The sequence below is a fragment of the Mya arenaria genome, chromosome 11 (assembly GCF_026914265.1).
Source record: "Mya arenaria isolate MELC-2E11 chromosome 11, ASM2691426v1".
NCBI lineage: Eukaryota > Metazoa > Mollusca > Bivalvia > Myida > Myidae > Mya > Mya arenaria.
This window is the reverse complement of record NC_069132.1, coordinates 17,592,890-17,614,086: the sequence shown is the minus strand read 5'-3', so window position 1 is coordinate 17,614,086 and position 21,197 is coordinate 17,592,890. Positions and strand designations below refer to the sequence as shown.

General features: G+C 35.6%; 1 protein-coding gene across 5 annotated transcripts in view; it reads left to right on the top strand.

The window, feature by feature from the left end:
- Positions 1-20,897, top strand: part of LOC128209349 (plectin-like) — a 56,271-nt gene extending 35,374 nt beyond the window's left edge. For 3 of the 5 annotated variants that reach the window (XM_052913359.1, XM_052913358.1, XM_052913355.1), the window contains exons 27-43: positions 221-366; positions 1,482-1,566; positions 2,850-2,990; positions 3,376-3,526; positions 3,819-3,984; positions 4,249-4,344; positions 4,528-4,651; positions 4,866-5,030; positions 5,161-5,364; positions 5,574-5,753; positions 6,001-6,095; positions 6,280-6,391; positions 6,634-6,749; positions 7,584-7,604; positions 15,074-15,163; positions 15,303-15,572; positions 16,458-20,897. In XM_052913359.1, the coding sequence (XP_052769319.1) occupies positions 221-366; positions 1,482-1,566; positions 2,850-2,990; positions 3,376-3,526; positions 3,819-3,984; positions 4,249-4,344; positions 4,528-4,651; positions 4,866-5,030; positions 5,161-5,364; positions 5,574-5,753; positions 6,001-6,095; positions 6,280-6,391; positions 6,634-6,749; positions 7,584-7,604; positions 15,074-15,163; positions 15,303-15,572; positions 16,458-16,704 (2,409 nt within the window). In that variant the 3' untranslated portion in view covers positions 16,705-20,897. The remainder of the gene's footprint in view (positions 1-220; positions 367-1,481; positions 1,567-2,849; positions 2,991-3,375; positions 3,527-3,818; positions 3,985-4,248; positions 4,345-4,527; positions 4,652-4,865; positions 5,031-5,160; positions 5,365-5,573; positions 5,754-6,000; positions 6,096-6,279; positions 6,392-6,633; positions 6,750-7,583; positions 7,605-15,073; positions 15,164-15,302; positions 15,573-16,457) is intronic. The other 2 variants (XM_052913357.1, XM_052913356.1) reach the window with 2 other exon arrangements.
- The last annotated feature ends 300 nt before the right edge of the window (positions 20,898-21,197 follow it).

The window sequence follows — 21,197 nt, the reverse complement described above, 5'->3', positions numbered from 1 at the left end:
TTTCTGTTTATCAAACGACAAACGTTATGGGAATTTTATTAGCTTTACTATCTGTACTGTGGTGCCATGACTTAGAAAACACACATAGTCATGAACAATTACAAAATGCAGCATATGTTTTGCAAATTCCATCAGTCTATTGAGATATTTCCCGTGATTGATTTAAAAAATTGGTTGACATATGCATGCCATGCCTTCATTTATATGTTTTCCTTTTAAGATTGAGAACACTGAGACTAGTAAAAAATCTACAGAAAAGAATTCACGGGACAAAGAGAACACAATTATCTCCCTTGAGGCAGAACTACGCAACACTAAACACAACCTGGCTTCATCTGAGACAGAGAATGATTCTCTCAAAAACAGGTGAAAAATTTGTCATACAGCCAGTGTCTATTTCTGCAGGTAAAAAGAATGTAATCATGATAGGCACAAATAAGAGGGTAGTCCCAAAAAAGCTTATAATTCTTATTTTTAGGGACAGAATGAAGAGAAAGTAATACAACTCATTTCATATTAAACATAATCGCTTGTAGATACCATTGGAAAATATCAGGTCTGTACATACAAAATTTAACTTTTTATAGACATTTGAAAGACATGCTAGGTTGCGTGAAGGTTTACACCATTTTAATGTCAGGATGCCACATTATTCAACTTTATCAAATGCATCTTCTCTTTGTAGTCAGCACTATCAATACCCATCTCCATTGTCATGAAGTTTAATTTTTAAAAATGTCTAAAATATGTTTTGAATATAAAGCATGAAGTATGATACAGCATGCTTATTCTGAACTTTTCCTCCAGAATGCATGTGAAATATAGGAAAATGAAGTGGAGCGAGAAGGTCAAGAAGGGTATTTGACCAATGTTAGAAAGTTAACACAGTGAGTTTATAGGTCTTGAATGCAATCTTGTGCATTTGCCATCAATAAAATGTTAACTTGGGTATACAAAGCTAATTGTTTTCGTCCAAGACTGCCTTTTTAAAAAGAAAGGAGGTCCGCAACCCAACCTGATGCTCTTCTTTTTATCCTTTAAAATCTGTGTGGTCCTTAAAATATTTAATAGCATTACGCTGCATAAAGTTATACCAATCAAACTTTACATACAGGTGAGTTATGAAATAGACTTTATGCCAGTATACACATTATTTATATTAATGCGCATTTGATTGAAAAACAATAGTTAAAATGTAGGTGAGAAATGGTAAATCATCACCATGTAGAATTTAGAAAGATTACATTCTAAGCATTGCATTAATTTCAGAACTATATTGTACTGCAGAATGATCTTATTTAAGAACTATTCTCTTTTTTTGCGGACAACCCTTGTGCAACTGTGTAACATATATAAGTCAATTTGATAACATGCTAAAAAGTATTATTTGTTCAGGAATTGCTTAGAAAGGTTTTAAAACATGTTTAATGGAAATCATTTACAGTAATGAAATAAAATGTGTGTGTTTGTGCTGACTGCAGGCTGGACCACATGATCGAAGATGTACGAAACCTGACCGCTGCCAATACCTCCCTCGAGAAACGACTCGAGATGGAACAACACTCGGTACATTAACCCTCCATCTCAGTTCTTCTTTTTATGCCCCCGAGTGGGCATATTAAAATCGCACCGTCTGTCAATCTGTCCGTCCGTCCATCCGTCCGTCCGGCTCTGTAACTTTCCCTTGTATGGACAGATTTTAAAATAACTTGCCACATGTGTTCCACAAACCAAGACGACGTGTGGCGTGCAAGACTCGTGTCCCTACCTCAAAGGTCACACGTAGTGTTTATTCACAATGGAGTGCTGCATATAAGGACATAGAGTATAGGTTGTCGTGTCCGGGCTGTAACTTTCTCTTGTATGGACAGATTTTATTTTATTCCTAGTAAAAAAACAACTACATATTTGGAAGAGAAATTCCTTCCAAATCATTGTTAGCTTGACTATTGGAAGAATAAGGAAGGCTCAACTACTCATGTCCTTTTCACTTATTACTCTGATACTGTTCATTCAATTCACTTTTAACTTTACACAGTTGTTCAAAACTTACACACAATTAGGTCCCATTACACAACATCATTCTAAATACAAACTAAGGGGCCTGATTGACTTGGGAACTTGGGTTAAAGTTTAAGCGCACATTGAGTGAGGTTAAAGCTAAAGGCAAGTTGGGATTTTCATTAATAACTCCTATACCCTGCATTCAATTCACTTCATAGTTCACAATATTTAAGTTTTAGAGCAATTTTGTGTTTTAACTCAGTTCCCAAATAATCTTCATTCAATAGACTTGATACTTAACACAGTAACTGTTGTTCATGGCCATCACACACTTATGTTAGGTAACTCCATATTAATCTTAATACAAATTATGGCCCTTGATTGATTTCTTTGTTTTACTTTTTTTCTAGATTGATCTTTACATGCACATATAACATTATAAATGCAATAATTTCTAAGACAAAGCAGCATAAAGTTAAGCAGGCTGTCCTAGGACAGCTCTTGTTGCTATTGTTGTTGTTAAATTCATTTGATTGTGATCTGAAAGATTAAAAATATTGAATCAGAACAATAATAGAATTGTCATTTAATTATAATAATGAAATAATTGACTTAAATGTGGTTGGTTTTATTTTATTTCCAATCCTAGCATGTTAAAATTAGAAATAACCTCTTTAGTTTGCAAAGTTCTTTGCCAATTTTAATATGTAAGGTGTTTGTTTCTTTATTAAAAATCTTTTCTAGAATAAGTTCTCAAGCATTCTTCAGCTGTTTCTAACACAGGTTAACAGTACTTTAGTCTTCCTGTCCTCTGTTCCGGAGTTCTGTTTACTAATCTCTTGCAGCTGTCAGAGAAGAAAAGCGAGGTCTTGAAGTGGAAGGAAGACTTCACCAAATTGGCACATGACTGTGACATCATCAGACATGAACACTCTGTCTTGTCTGATAAATATGAAACAGAAATAAAAATGGTCCAAAAGCTAAAAGTTTGTACATATTTAACAAATTGTAAAGTCTTTTACTTAAAAGGGTAATATTTCAGATAATATTTAATGTCATAAAATTAATTTCTCACTATTTTTTTTTTTTTTTTCAATATTGGTTAAGTGTTGTTCACTCTTTGACAACAAGGCAGCACTATGAACATGCTATGTGTATTATTCATAGTGTTATTTTGTAAGTAATTTATATGGTTCAGCAACTGATAAGTGTCAGCTTAGAATTTTACAAATAAGATATTTTGACAAATTAATGTGACATACTATCACTGCAATTATTTGTTTTAAAGATTTGTAGCTGTACTTTGCAATATATTAGAACTTTTATTAGCTTTTACAATATAATACTATGGATTATTCTAATTGTTGTCAGGGTGAGGTAGCGCTACGTGAGGAGGAAAATGGTGCCTTGCGCGGGGACCTGAAAGTGGCACAGCAAGACCGAGACACACACCACGGGCAGCTGCTCATCACCAAGGATACCCTCTCCCGTCTCACACAGGACAAGGGATCCATCGAACATGGTATGCTCCACTTCACAGGATCTTAGATGAATGATAGCAACTCATCAACTTAATACTTTTGTTTCTAATAGAGCAAATGTTATACAATCATGTACAAGGATAAATCAACCTATCATTAAACTCTTCCTTATACATACAACAGTTGAGATAAAGGTTCATCATAGTCTTGTCTCAATTTTTGTATTTGAGCTTGTAAAACCAGTAATTCAGCAGTTACAACACTTATCAGTGTATGTCAGGTTATTTGAGTATCTGTTCACTTTAATGTATATCATTTCTTTATGTTTGTAAGATTACGAGGGTTTGTGCCGCTCCTTGACTGAGAAGGAACGCCAGCTGACGGAGCTACGAGAGAGAATGGAGGAGCGCCTTGAGTCACTGAAGCGTGAACACGCCCAAGAGCAGATACGCCTTGAGCAGGACAGGAATGCTGCAACACAGGAACGTGACCTCGCCAAGTATGGGAATGCATTAATCTTATTGTAGATGTGGTTGTGGAGGTAGAGTATTGTAGTGTTTAATTCATAAGCAGAATTTGTTGGGAGATTGTTTGAGAAAAGTGAGTTCCCTTTTGTGTGCTTTTAAATTTGCAAAACACTGCATGCTGTCAAAAATCATGGATCTAAAAACCATTGTTGATTTGGAATGATCCTTTCAAATGTTCAAATGTATGCACTTACTAAGATCCCTTCATAGATATGTGTGCATGTTTGTTGCTGCAGGGGAGAGATGGACAAGCTGAATAAGGAGCTGCGTCAGAAGGAGGTACAGCTGAACACGTTTAGTCGCACGCTGCAGGAGCTGGAGGCCATCACACGGTAAGGAGGGCAACAATACTGCACCTTCATATATATAGCTTATAGAAAGCTTAAATTTATCAAAAAGGAAATCAGAATTTAGCTGATTATTATTAGCTAAGAACTAAAAGTTTTGCTAGGTTTAAGCTAGTGTACATTAATAAAAGCAGTAATGGTTCATACATATGCACAATCACATATCAGAGAGAAGAAGCAGCTGGAGTCTCAGGTAGAGCGACTTGAGGCATCGACGGGCGACTCCCAGGTGCTGCTGGAGGGACACAGGCGGGATCTGATGCAACTCAATGAGGCACTCGCCAAGCAACAGGTCAGTTACGCACTACAAGCTGGGATGGTATGTTTCTCTTTTTTTGTATAAGACAGAAACACATAGTGGCAGATGATGACTGGTAAACAAAAGTTTTAGGTAAAGTTTTACAATCTATTCACTTTTAATTCTAAAATTGAAGAAAAAATCTTCTTTTTTATTCTGGAAGCACTTAATATCAGTTAGGCCATTAATTCTACATGATTTATTGAAGGAGAGGACAATCTTGCTGGAATCAGAGAACCACACCCTGGCGGCTGACCTGAAGGCTCTCAAAAATTCATCCAATCGAGAGGAACATGAACTGAAGCTCACCATTACAGAACTGAAAGCCCAGCATGAAAATGAAAGACACTACCTAAATGACAATCTAGCTCAGGTATTTCTTTTAAAAATGAATTCCAGTGTTTTCTTACAAGACAAGATTGACAGGTTTGTATTATTGTTATAATTCTGCTTTTTGATGAAGTTACTCAATAGCACAATAAAACAATATTTGCCAACTGCAGACCCAGTCTCGGTTGCGGTCTGTGGAGACAAGCCTGGCTTCAGCTGCAGGTGAGCGAGACACAGCCTTAGGAAAGCTCCGCCTACATGAGAAGACAGTAGAGGACCTACGAGCCAAGCTTGCAGATGAAAATACTGCACGTCGCCTCACGGAGCAGTCGGTCGGCACCCTCAGGCTTCAGCTAGAGGAGGCACGAAATGAAAAGGTCAGCTACCAGAGGGCACAGGGGACACTTAATTGCACTTGTATACCTTAATAGTTTACTTTTTTGTTTCCTTCTAAGAAACATTCTTTTAACAAAATCAAAATCAATAGAGCTTAAAGAAAAATTGTCAACATCAAATTAACAATTAGATGAAGAAGTATTATTTTTCTACTGTTATGTGACTACATTATTATTAAACCATTTTCCAGAATGTGTCTCAGGCAAGGTATGTGGAGATGAAAGCCCAGGTGTCTCGGGCGGAAGAGTCACACCACAGGGAGGAGGAGAAGAGTGCTGGACTGGCTGGCCAACTAGCAGAACTGACCGCAATAACAAGCTCTCATCGCGCCGCCCTCAAGGCCAAGACTGACCAGGTTGATTTACTGCAGGTAAGCTACACAAAATAGACTGTTATACATTAGGTTTATAGTACTTGTGAATGATTGTCTGAATGAAATTATGTCATAAATAAATATGAGTCATCTTTATGTAAAATATATATAAAAAAACATGTTAACAATATAGTGACCCTATTTTCTACCAAATTTTCATGGAATTTGTGATTACATAGTTCTAACCAGTTGTTGATTTTACACACAATATAAAATGTAATGTGTGATATGTATATGTTGGCAGAAGGAGGTCAGCAGCTTGAAGCAGATGATCGAAAGCCAGAAACAGACATGGAGCAGCAAGCTGAAGAAGGCTGCTCTTGAGGCTCGCCAACAGATGTGAGTAGCATGGGCCATTCCATCGGCTAGTATAAGGTGTTCACAATCCACAATAACTCTGAAAATGTTTGAAAGGAAGGATCATGAAATGTAAATGGCTTGTTGGCAAAGAATTAATCCCACCATTCTTTGTGCGGTCTTATAAAATTGATTGAATATATGCTTACATTTTGGTATATTCAAGGGAGGGTGTTAATGAGGAGAAATCTCGTCTGGCCGCCCAGCTGCAGGCCTCCACCGTGGACCTGGACTCTGCACGGGAACATATTGCAAACAAAAACAAGGAAAACCTCAAGGTATGGAACTCCATACTGACATATCTGTTTTGGATATTGTCCAAGGTGGGATTAGATTATTAATCTTCTGGCCTACACCAGTTATTATGTGATTCGCTTCATCTACTTTAACTGTGAAGAAAAGAAACAATCATGCATTAATACATACATGTATGAGATGTTTATTTCTGTAATATGTTTGCCACACCAAACATATATGTCATATATATGTACTCCTGATTTACCTTGTGTATTTTGTACAGCTGCAGGAAGAGATCCTCTCCCTGGAGGACAGGGTGCGGGAGGCGCAGCTAAAACAGAAACACGCTGATGACACGCTGCAAGCCCAGATTGACCGACAGCAGGATCTTAACACCAGGTAACATAACGTTATATGTACCTCAATATTATAATATGTACCTCAACCGCAGGTGACATAACGTAACATGTACCTCAATATATTATGTACCTCAACACAAGGAGACATAATAATTAATATATCTCAACACCAGGTAGTTTATAATATACCTCAACACCAGGTAATGCATAATGTACCTCTACACCAGGTTATTTATAATGGAACCTTAACACCAGGAAGTATTGCATGCATCTCAACACCTGACCCCAATTTCTCAAAACTTCTTAAATACCTTATAACAGGATTAAGCTAAGCTCACTATTTTAGTTTTTCAATAATTTGCGTAATAATGTACCTCAACACCTGATATTTCGGAGCAAATATGAAGTGAACAGTAAACATGGTCAGATTTTTTATCCGGACTGGAAAATCATGATTGATATTTTTTTGCATATCTAAAATTATCAATTTGTGGTAAAATTGATATAAAAAGCGCACTTTTGTACATTTCACCAAAAAGCGCGTGCGACATTGTTTACTGACGTCATAAAACGCAGTATTTTTATAACATGAATGACATCAAATAGTTCCTCTAAAAATCATGTTTTTACGATTATTTGTTTTCAATTTTAATTCAAAGTCTTGCATACTTATATATTTGATTGCGCTTTATTGAAATGGCATAATATACTTATCATAAACCATGCAATTAAAGAAATAAGAAGTGGCGCATTGATGTGCATGACTCATCTTACATGAGGGGTTTAAAACAGGTTTTTCCAGCACTGGTCACATGACTGGTAACACATGTCCGGTATGCGAGAATGTATGTGCCTAGTTTAACTGTTGTTATAGACTGGAGATGGAAGACAGATGGTAAGAATTGACACCATATATATCATAGCATCTTGTTTTTGGGCCATATATATCATAGCATCTTGTTTTTGAGCTCATGTAGGTCTAACTGTTCTGTTTGTTGCTACACAGGAAGCACTCCTTGCCAATTTAGATACTTATGTTTTTGAGTTATTTTGGCTTCATTTCATTTTAATCTTAATCTATTGTACATTCTGTAGGTTTTTATTTTGGTTTTGGTTTTAACATAGTGGTAGGGTGACTTTCAGCACTTTTGAAAACAGGGACCCGGACCCCCCTTTGCTACATTTCATGTTACATACCAAAATAACCGGGAAGGTCTGAAGTTTATCAGACTGCCGGCATAAATTGGCATAAATGGCGGCGAGCCGAGAAAATCCAAGATGGCCGGCAAAGATGGCCGCCAAAATCTGAATATCAGCTATGCTCTTTTTTGCCTTGTTAATAGAACTTTTTATCTTATTTTTACATATTTTTCCATCTCATTTGCAAGAATATAGATGGTTTATGTCTTTTCAGGATGTAACTTGGTAAAAATATAAAAGATTTACAATTTTTTCATAATAAATAGTGAAAATTTTGCCAGAATTTTGCATATGAGGGTACTATTTAAATTTGTATCTTTTTATTTATTGCACCCATTACCTATTTCTTAGATTAAAAGATAACTATAAACATTTATACATAATTTACAAATTTGTTTCAATCTATCACCAAGTCATAAATTGTCAAAAGCTGTTTTGGGGTGGGTGGGGTAAATTGAAGTGGTTTAAAATTCGGACCAGGTCAGGATTTAGTGCAGAATATACTAGAGAGAACAGACTGTTAAGTTGCAAAACTGCCATCTATAATTATGTTTGATCAAAGCATATTAATTTAAGGATTTTATAAATTAAAAGCCATTTATACAGGTAGGATCATTTTCAAGGGTTAAAATTTACATCAGCACCATGGAAGTTTTTTCGGCGGGAAAATTTAAAAACATGTAAACAAAGGCATTTTTTTCAACATTTAACACTAAAGTGAGTATAATTATAATGAACACTTATTCCTTCTTAAACATAGTAAGTGTGTTTTGTCATATATAAAATGTTGAAATATTTAAGAGATGGATGGATTGTTTATTTATGTGATTAGAAACTTGAAAAGTTGAATTGAGAGTGTCCTAGATTAATTGTTTTGATAATTTGCAATATTGTTATGAGTGAAAATGGTTCAAAAACATGTGTTTAAATGTATGTTCACTATAAGACAGCTGAATAAGTATAAATATTACAATATATGCTTGAAATGCAAATAAATTTATTCTATATATGAAAAACGGTGCAACTGTAAATTATATCCCTTCAAATATATCCACTGTATTTTCAGTATGAAAGTTTGATAATGGACGTTTCTGAGGCGGTCCCATGTACTACAAAAAAAGAGAAAATTACTATTCAGTCCAGAAACATGTTGTTTTTGTAAGAAAGGTTTCCAGAGCAATAGAATTACACTTACTCCAAAGAAGTTTGATTCATTGCTTACAACTTGTAAAGGCAGAAATGATGAAATATCTGCAAATTTTGTAGAGTATGAGTCTATGATAAGGAACAATGAAATAGCAGTTCACTACCATAAGGCATGCAGATCAAAGTTTATGCACCCATTTTATAACGGCTATAATAGCAATGGCATGATTGATCAGCAACAAAATGACAACACACCAAACAAATTTACCAGATCACAAAAAAAAGAATTTGATTGGAAAGAGAACTGTTTTATCTGAAGTAAAAGATGTAGCAACAAACATAGAAATGAGTGGTCGAAAGTGAAAGGCTCCACAAATGAAAATTCTATACTCATAACCAAACATTTAAAAGTGACTGAAGCCAAAAATGACCATGCGTTACATGCTAGGCTACTTGGGTGTAGTGGTGATCTTGTTGCAGTTGAAGCTAGATATCATTGCAAAAAAGCCTGTCTCAGTAATTACTTAAGAGAAAGTGGCAACAACACTGATAAAACTCCACAAAAGAGTAAACTAGAAGGCCCTATAAAAGTTTTTAAATCTGAATATTATGAAATGATAGAAAACAAGGAGGCTGTTGATTTTTCAAAAATCAAAAATTGAGTTATTGAAATTTGTACAAACACAAATGTTCACAATGGAGCCAGTAAATTAAAATCAAAGCACATTAAACATGTCTTGAGACAAGTCTGGCCTGAACTGAGGTTCTTTCCAAGGGAAGGGATGACTGACATTGTCTGTTCAAGTGTTGATGAAGCACTGTGTAAAGCTGTATCATTAGAAAAATCACTGAACGAAATGCAAGAGCAGTCAGATCTAGATACTAGCCTTATAGAAAGTTTTGAAAACTCAAATGCTAAAGATGTATTCAGATCTGAGGGAAGATCAATGTCACCATTGTTCAAATTTTGGGATGACTATCTCACTAAGGTATCTTTGCCTATCAAAGTGTATCTATCTTCATCGAGACATGGTATTTGGAGTGCTCACCAGGATGCCAAACGGATGCTTTTGCCTTTTTTGTTTGTCTCTAATAGATCTATCTATGCCAGGTTCATGACAAACATGGTGTTGAAGATGAATCGAATTCCTGATCACCTGACAGAGAATAACAATAACATGTCAGTTTGTTGCTGAACTCACAAAAGGCACGTTCAATGCCGTCCGGATAGATTATGTGCTTGAAGTCTCAGAAAATAAGGCACTCAAATCCTCTGGTGGTATTATAGGGTTAACACACAATGACAGTGCATTAAAACGGTGGTTTTTATCGAGACCGTTAACCGCAAAGTATGCCATAGCATTTGCAAACCGCAGACAAACCACATCAACAAAACATCACACAGACACTCCATTCCATACAAATGCATACAATAGTGCAGTTAGTCAGATGTTGTCCCTTTTTGAGAATGAATCATTTATAGATCCGTTTTCTCTTTCGTCTCCCCCTGAAAAGCTAGTAAACATTGCTACAGTAGTAGCAGCCCTGCTTGAGGTGGAGGAGAGCTTTTTAAATTGTCATGATACAGGCAAACGATTGCTGCAAACCTTTGTTAGTGAGAGGTTCATAGTTGAAGAAGACCAGTCAACAAAAAAGTCATTCTTTGATCCAATGGCACGGGTTAAAATAAAAACCATGGCTCTGTCTAAGTCTGCTGTTCTAACGGCCACAAAATCTGTTCAGATGAATGGTGAGGAAGGCAAACGATTGCTGCAAACCTTTGTTAGTGAGAGGTTCATAGTTGAAGAACACCAGTCAACAAAAAAGTCATTCTTTGATCCAATGGCACGGGTTAAAATAAAAACCATGGCTCTGTCTAAGTCTGCTGTTCTAACGGCAACAAAATCTGTTCAGATGAATGGTGAGGAGATGTATCTCGGCTTTTAGCCATTAATACATTCAAAAAGGTGCCTTTGGGTTTTATCATTTGAAAATGCACCAGTCCCTCTTAGTTTGTTCACTGATGAAGGTTCCATAACAATGACAAAGAAATCTGACTTCCTAGACAAAATTGAAGGTCTTGTTAAAGATGAGGTTATTTACAGTATCCCAGCTGCTTCTGATTGTATTGTCTTTGATGGGATGGCTATTGTCCAAATGCTTCAACCTTCATCAAATAGACAAATCACTTACTCGGAAATGGCTTCAGAGTTTTTGAGATGTGTATTAGCCAGCAGTTACGGTATCAAACACATCCCTTTGGTTTTCGATAGGTATATGAATAACAGTTTGAAGGCCCAAACGCGTCAAAAACGGGGTGAAACTCTTTCCCATGCGCCAGTTACAATTCAACCAAATATGCAGATCAGGGACTGGAAAAGTATACTGACCAGCACTAAGAGTAAAAGTGAGTTGACTAAACTTTATACAGAACACCTTGCATTACATGCCCATGATATTCTTGTCAATGGTGAGACATTGTTTGTTGCAGGTGGGTACAAAAGCTTTAAAAGTCACCGGTCTGTCAGTAGCATTTGTTGGTGGCCTAACATCCGACCAGGAGGAAGCAGATGTTCGACTGATATTTCATGTTGCACATGCATCTGATTTAGGTGCAAATACAATTGTTGTTGCTAGCCCGGACACCGACGTGTTTGTTCTCCTTGTACATCATTTTGATCAGTTGAGAGTTAAAAAGATATTTTTCAAAACGGGTCGTAAAGTGGCGTATTCTGATCGAACAAGGTATATTCCAGTTCATTCCGCAGTTGAATCTCTTCAGCCAGAAGTTACACAAATATTGTTACCGGTATTTTGTATCACGGGCTGTGATACATATTCTTTATTATTTGGTTTTGGTAAAAAGAGAGCTTTCCAAGTCATGACCAAATCGGCAGAGCAAGTCAGTGATCTTGCAGCTCAGTCCACACTTTTACCTCAGACAAAGGCAGCAGCTGTTGTTTTTGTTGGCTTGTTGTATGGTCAAAACAATTGTAAATCACTGAATGTTTTAAGAACAAATCTTGTTCTTGCAAAAACAAAAGTAAAATCAAGGAAACTTCCTCCAACCAATGACAGTTTCATGCTCCTCTTGCTTCGATGTATGTACCAATTGTTGATCTGGAGAGGTGCATTATCCCCAACACCATTGGCTGATCCAGTGGACTATGGTTATACTGTTGATCCACATTCAGGATTTTTTATTCCTCAGATGATGACACAGGCTGCAGCTGCCCCTGAATTGCTAAGTGATTTGGTTTGTAGTTGCTGTAATTCATGCAAAGATGATTGTGTTTGTTGTTCGAATGAGCAACCTTGTACCGAAGCATGTGATTGTAAGGGGTGCTTGACAAACACAAGTTCATGTCAGAACTTGTTTACTGAACTTGCAGATGTTGAGTTAGAAGATTTCTAAATTAGCTTTATGATTTTATTAGTTCCCAGAAGTGTTATTAAGAAGCACTTGTATATACTCATATGCAAAATGGTAAAAATTATTTGTATGTGCCTACTGTTATTTTGTCAAAGATATCAAATATTAGCAACCATCTTGGAAGTCATTATGTTATCCATCATTGATTTAATGAAGTTAATTCATTTTGAAAAATGATATAATTGTTTAAATATCACTATTTTGTTATTTGTTCATTAATAAACTTTCATCTATTTACACACTTTTTAATACTATTATAAATATAATCATGAAAAATTGTCCATGTTGCCGGGAATCCAAACTAAAGGTCAGCCATCTTGGATAATTTTAGCTCGCCACTGTTTATGCAAATTTATGCTTTTACCCTGATAATCATGCTTTGATACAACATAATTGCAGGTGTCAGTTGCATGCAACCTAGCAGTTTTTTCCTCATAATGAAACTTTAAGAAAATTCTCAATTTTTGGTCCGGTTTACAGAACCGCTTCAATTTACCCCACCCACCTGAAACAGCTTTTGGTTGGATAAAAATTGGTTAAAACTCATATAAAAACATATTTATTTATGTATAAGTAATTAAATTTATCTTATAATACAAGAAAAAGCTACTGGATGCAATTATTCAAAAGATATATGTTAGAATTCCACACTCCCTTGCAAAATTTGGGCATTTTTTTATATATTTTTTTGTATAAAAGTTATATTTCCTCACATAGGGGGCTATGTCATCACTAAAAAGCATAAACTATGATCATTCTTACAGTTTAGGTGAAAAATAATGTTGAAACGAGATGAAAAGGTCGATTAACAAGGAAAAAAAGAGCAAATTTGATTTTCAGATTTTGGCGGCCATCTTTGTCGGCCATCTTGGATTTTCTCGGCTCGCCGCCATTTATGCCAATTTATGCCGGCAGTCTGATAAACTTCAGACCTTCCCCGTCATTTTGGTATATAACATGAAATGTAGCAAAGGGGGGTCCGGGTTACCCCTTTTAATAGTGGCCTTTTGAGCTGAAAGTCACCCCACCATAGGTTATCAAGTCTGACTTTTTCCCCAGACCCAGAAAAGCAAAATGCTAAATCAGCGTCAGAGCATTTGTAGACATGGCATTATATCTGTCAGGGGCCTAGAAGATCTATGAGTCTTAACTAGTCAGACTAGGTCTTAAAATATTAAAATGTCTTGGTTTTCCTTATAGCAGCTAGTCCATTATGAGTAAGAAGGTGGGCTGAGCTTACATGTCAAAATGTTTCTCCTAGGTTTGATTTGGAAGGGAAATGGTATGGGTTTTCATGTTAATGCATCACTAATGAGAACATGTGTGTTTGTAAAATGTTAAGGTTCTATAGCTCATGTGTCACACTGGTACTGAGGTTTATCTATTACCTACAATCAGTTATAAGTGAACTCATTGTTTGTCCAACCACAGTGACATCAAGTAACTGATCCAGGTGTATTCAATACATTTTGATAGTTATGAAATTGAACACATGAAATGCTATTGATGACTTTATTTTATTAATTTTTGGACTTACAAGGTCATTAATGGGAACATATTTCTTTATGCTATGATGAGGATCTTTCTTATACATTCTTGGTGATATGTTAATCATTTTTGCCATGTTTTCTCCAACTATCCATCTTGGGTTGGTGTGAAGTGTGCAATATTTGCAGGGTTTGATTGATAATATCTACCACAAAACTGCCTAATTATAGCAAGGTTGTAATAAGGTTGTATTAATACAGTTTTAAGAGTTTATCATTTTCTGATGTCCATGACGTCTTATTATGCCCCCTTTTGAAAAAAGTGGGGTATATTGTTTTGCACATGTCGGTCGGTCGGTCGGTCGGTCTGTCTGTCTGTCTGTCGGTCGGTCGGAATACCAAATGGTTTCCGATCAATAACTTGAGAACGCTTTGACCGAGGGACCTCATACTTGGTATGTGTATTGGTCATCACCAGCAGATGAACCCTATTGATTTTGAGGTCAGTGGGTCAAAGGTCAAGGTCAGTGTGACCTTTACATGAAAAACGGTTTCCGATCAATAACTTGAGAACGCTTTGACCCAGGAACCTCATACTTGGTAGGTGTATTGGTCATGACCAGCAGATGAACCCTATTGATTTTGAGGTCAGTGGGTCAAAGGTCAAGGTCAGTGTGACCTTAACATGAAAAACGGTTTCCGATCAATAACTTGAGAACGCTTTGACCCAGGGACCTCATACTAGGTAGGCTTATTGGTCATGACCAGCAGATGAACCCTATTGATTTTGAGGTCAGTGGGTCAAAGGTCAAGGTCAGTGTGACTGTAAGCTGAAAAAAGGTTTTCTGATTGTCCATATTTTATTTAAGTGTCCAAATCCTACTAACAATTTGGCTCCCAAGGGGGCATAAATGTTTCACTAACATCTCTTGTTATATTAATTTTGATATGAGTATAATTTAATAAACAATAGTAGTTTAACTGAAATGTGTTGGCTAAGTACAAAAGAAAGGTAAGTATAGCAAGTGTAAAGACATCTGTTTGTATTGTAAAGAATATTGTATTTCCAAAAGTACTGTAGACATCATTGTGTTTCAGGTTTGAGGCCCAGGATGAGGAGCTGAAGAGACTGCGCTCTTTCCTTGCACGGAAAGCTGATGAAGCTGGAGAGGCAGACAAGGCCATGTGGTAGGTGCAATAACTTTGTTAAATATTCTAACTAGGATCACATGCTATATTTAAGACATAAAGTAAGTCCATTTTGAAGAAAGATTGCTTGTTCTACAGTATATGAAACACATTAGGTATTCAAAGATAATGTTTACAGGCAGGAGATGAATAGAGTTATCCAGGAGTTGAGTCATCAGATGCAGTCACACCTGGATGCCCAACGGGGCGGTGACAAGGAGGGGAAGGGACGGGAGAACGCAGCCACCAGGTTCCGTCGACAGTTAGCGGAGGTGACTGCAGACCTCAACACGGAACGATCCCTGCACCAGATCACCCGCACCTCACTCAGCGCCCTGGAGGAGGACTGCACACGGATCCGTAAACAACTGCAAACCCTCCGACACCGCCACCCTCAACAGACAGAGAAGTACGTACACCTACACCAGCCATACCTCAATCTGTGTGTGGGACACTGCTGTAGAGTTTTCTATCAACATGTTCCTTACTGCTCTGTCTAATGCTTCTGCTTTAAGCTTGTCATTGTAGGATGTAGCCTTATGTATAATCTTCAATTGAAACTTCATTTCAATTTCATCAATGCTTATGATTATAAAAACAGATATTATCATGTTTTGTAATTGTTCATATACATAAACATTCATGAATGTTTAATTTATATTAATTTACTGATGGTCTTCTTCCTTCAGGAAAGTAGTAGTTGTAGAAAAAAGGTAAATTGCCTGTTTCCTGTTTCCTGATTCTTGCATGCTACTGTTGCTTGTTCTATGTTACAATTGTTACAAGATATTTTCATTTTTATTGAAAAATAATCAGTAAAGTGTCATGTTAATACTCACATAAGCATCTTTTATCACTTTAATATGCAACACATCCCAAATGATTCCACTTCACTTTTTTGTAGTTTATGGCTTATTCAATATCTACTGGTATTGAATGGATATACAGTTTATTTAGTTGAGCAGTTGTATTCAAAACAATTTTAGTAATTAATTAATATTTCACATATTTGAGACTTAAACTGGCATTTGGTATATTTTGTATTATCCCAATCCCAGAAATTGGGTTTGAATATATATGAGATTTTGGCTCTAGTGGTATTCAGTGAAGACCCTGTTGAAATATTGATTAAAATACACTAATATCTATTTCAAGGTACTACTTTTTATGTTTAAAAACATTATGTCCAGCAAAAAACAAACAGCAAATATATTTTTTTCAATCTTGATTTTAAAACAGTTTTATACAGGTAATGCAGATGACAGAATTAGATAAGTAAATGATATAATTTCAGGAAACATAAAAACCGTATGGAAGCCATAAATGCTATAATCGCCCGCTCCCAGTCACAGGCCCAGGCTCTACTCACCTCTGGAGGTTACTATGACGACAGCATGCTGAGCCCACGGGGTCTTGGAAACCCAATCCCTAGGGTGGGGCTGACACCCCGGCGGGGTGCCGCTGAGTCCCCGGACAATTCCATCAGTGAGGATCTCTCCATAGCCAGTCTGCCACCAATGCATTATGGGAAGAAATCCTAGCACTCAGCCAGTAGTTTACATGATCACAAGATCACTTATCTGCTGATATGTTTTACCATCCTTAGTTAGATTATTTTTCTATAGTTAATATACAAATAGTGTAACATTGTATTAAATTGCATTATCAAACTATTACCCAAAGATATTACATTTTGATACCTTTCATTTAACTTAGAATAATTATTATTGGTGCTGTATTACTTTTCAAATCATAATTTAGCATTATAAATACTCCTTTTTTAGGTTCAAAAGGTCCCTTTCATGTCATTTAGACCGCTGGCCAGCCAGCCAGTCAGTGAGTCAAAACTGCATTTGTAGGTTATTAGTTAATGGCTAAAGCACCTTATACTGGACAAGATATTCCCATATGATGTCTCTGATCCATTAATCTTTCTCCCAAATGCCTGTATATAACTGAAATTGCTGATTAGCTGATATTGTTGACAGTCATACATGTTCGGATAAATCTCACAGATGTTATTTCAGTAAGTGTGCTTTCTGACAATTAAAAGAAGCACATGATTAATGCTTTTGTTTTCAAATGTTGAAATGTTAAAGATATTACAAGTTCTAAAATGTGTTCAGCTCACTTGTGAAAAACATGACAAAACATTATGGAAAAGTTTACACTATCACCTTGTATCTGCTTTTTGTCAATGTTTACAAAGACAGTGTTGTGATTTTTGTGTATATGTTATTACTTGTCAATGACTATTGTAACCATATATATTTTGTTTAAAGCAAATGCATTTTATTTTATCGAATTATTTCCGTCCAATTTTACGTAATCATTAGTTTATGTGTTGTTTTACATCCATTTTCAATTCGCAAGCCTACAACAAGGTAACAGCATTACTGTGATTTTGGATATTTTGTTTTTGTTTGAATTATGTATACATTTATTTATGTTTTTATAGAATAGTAATTCTTTAATTGTACAAAATATACTGTGATAAAATACCACTGTAAAATTGAGAAATAATTTACAACACATTTTGTACCAGTTTTACAAGTTAATATTATATCATCAACACTTCAAAACCATTCCTCTTTAAAGACGATTACGGGTGCTATATTTATGGGGAGGCATATTGTCCAAGGCATAGCTCAGATGTCCGTCAGTATGTCACACGTTTGGGTTGATTCTGTATCTCTTCAACCCTTTGAAGAATCTTCATGAAACTTGGGTCAAATGTTCACCACGACATGAACCCATATTCATTTACTGCCAGCTAAAGGTCAGCTTCACAGGTCAAAGGTTTGAGCCACAGATTTCATCTCTGCTCCATATAATCAAACCTCCTGTACGATTCTCATTAAGCTCAAGTCAAATTTTCACCTCATCGATACGACATGTAGAGCACACATTAGAGGCATGCCAGCTCAAAGTCAAGGTCACATGTCAAGGTCAAAGTTTCAAACCATAGATGACATTTATGCTCTGTATCACCTAAACCCTATAAAAATGTTCAAGTACTTGGGCAAAAAGTAGGAACATTTACACAACATGCAGAACCCACACTCCAGGCTCAAGGTCAAGGCCACAGTTCAATGTCAAATGTTGAGCAATAGATTTCATGTCAGCTTCATGTCTCCAAAACCTCTTGAAGGATTTTCATAAAACTTCGGTAAAACTCTTCTCCTCAATGACGCTAGACATATGACCAGCCAGATAAATTTTATGATTGAGATTAATTTGTGCTAACATTAAGCCATTCATTTCAATCCATGTGGATATGTTAGAGAATTTGAAGTTACAATCAAAATCTTGTACCGGTATACAGATTGGTTACATAATAATGATATAGATGTTTATACCATGTGATAGTAATAATGAAGGGGACACAGGTTTGTTTTTTGTCTACATATGAAAATGTTGTAACATAAACACATGTAGTACCATAAACACATGTAGTAACATTAACATATGTATAGTTTTAACATAAAAATATTTAGTGTTAACATAAACACATGTAGTAACATTAACACATGTAGTAACATTAACATATGTACATGTTGTAACATAAACACATGTAGTAACATTAACACATGTAGTAACATTAACACATAGAGTTACTTTAACACATGCAGTTACTTTAACACATGGAGTAACATTAACACATGTAGTAACATTAACATATGTACATGTTGTAACATAAACACATGTAGTAACATTAACACATGGAGTAACATTAACACATAGAGTTACTTTAACACATGGAGTTACTTTAACACATGGAGTAACATTAACACATGGAGTAACATTAACACATGGAGTTACTTTAACACATGGAGTTACTTTAACACATGGAGTTACTTTAACACATGGAGTAACATTAACACATGGAGTAACATTAACACATGGAGTTACTTTAACACATGGAGTTACTTTAACACATGGAGTAACATTAACACATGGAGTAACATTAACACATGGAGTTACTTTAACACATGGAGTAACATTAACACATGGAGTTACTTTAACACATGGAGTAACATTAACACATGGAGTTACTTTAACACATGGAGTTACTTTAACACATGGAGTTACTTTAACACATGGAGCTATAGAATAGTAGATCTGGGTCCTGTGAGTGTCATCGGTAAAGTGGTACATGGGACAATTATCTGAAACAATCCTCTCAGGGTCGCAACTTTATCTTGAATGCTTGTGAATATTGACCATTAATGATTATGATTGACAATCATTAAGTTCATCATCAATTTAGAATAATATGTAGATGGAATAAGAAGTGGGATTTTGGTATTGATTTTTTCAGTACTTTTAATTAATTTGAAGTTAATTATCCAAGAATCATAGTAAGAGCTTTTACAAAATTGAGTGCATTTTAGCCCGTTCAAGAAAACCAACAACGTATTGTCATATATTGCCTTTGTATCAGTTTCAGCTATGACTTGGTGGTCCATTTAAAGCTGCACTCTCACAGATTTACCGTTTTTCCAACTTTTTTATTTTTTGTCTTGGAATTAGCAATTTTTTGCGGTAATATCTGCAAAGAAGTGATGAAAGACTTTTGACAAAAGATCAGATCGCAGATTTTCAGATTTTCATATTTCCATTCCAAATTTAATGTTTTATGGCTTAAACCATAAAAATCTGCGATCTGTTCTTTTTTCATCTGTCGTTTATCACAGGTTTTCAGATATTTACGCAAAAAACTGCTGGTTCCAAGACAAAAAAAATAAAAAAGTTGTCAAAACGTTAAATCTGTGAGAGTGCAGCTTTAAGATAAGGTTACAAATATTTATGCATATATACATGTGCTCTTGTTTTAGGCTCTAGTCTAGTTTGGTCACATGTTAATTCTCAGCCACTGCAGATAAAATTTGGACGATTCAATTCTCTGTTTAGCCTGATTTATTCTTTAAAGCATAAAGCTTTTTATTTCCACTTATCTGTGATGCTAATTTTATTAACCTTATTTATATGTCTACTTTCTTTTACAAATAGATTGAAAAGCATTCCAGGTGTGTGTAAAAATGTCTTAATGTATATCATTAATGTATTTCTACGTCTAATCTAGTTTTAATGTTGACCTGTATCTCACAAACCAAGTTGCTGCATAGTTACTATCAATTTATAAATTCTTGTTTAGTTAAGTAATCGCATTATTACTACTTAAGCAATAATTGAGACTTTGATTAGCGAACCCCATCATCAATTAAACATATGAGGCAGACATGTTCAGTGATTCTGTCGCAATCAATTGTATCATACATCGTTAACCTTTATATGCAATATAACTTACATCATTAACCTTTATATGCAATATTACTTTTGTCAGCATAATTAGTTACAGTAACAAACATTGACTGATTTCTAAACAATAAAATGTTTTAACATTATACAAGCGTTCTGCATTACATTCATTCCCCAACAGTATCCGATCATGAGTCGAAAAATAATTACCGGACGGGCCAACTTCCAAAAACCAAAAGGGGTCATTTACTGATAGCCTTCCACTGAAGTTTCATGTACCTTGATCAAAACATTCTCACGTTATTGTGCATTTTTTTTTATCTTAGATTATAACCTACATTCTCAGTTTTACAACTTCACAGACATGACGTCATAACGTCTGTCATGCGGAAAACAGGAAAAACTGATGTTGAAAACACACTTTTGTATATTTCACCAAAAAGCGTGTGCAACATTGTTTACTGACGTCATAAAGCACTTTAATTTTAAATCACTATTGATGTCAAATAGTTCCTCTAAAAATTGCTTTTTACGATTATTTATTTCCAATTTAATTTTAAAGTCTTGCATACTTATATATTTGATTGCGCTTTATTGAAATGAAATTACCTTATATACTTTTCATAAACCGTACAATAAAAGAAATAAAAAGTTGTGCTTTGTTGCGTGTGACTCATCTTACATAGGGGGTGTGTAAGACTGGTTTTTCCAGCACTGGTCACATGACTAAAAACACACGTCTGAACACACGTCTGGTAAACAAGAAAATCCA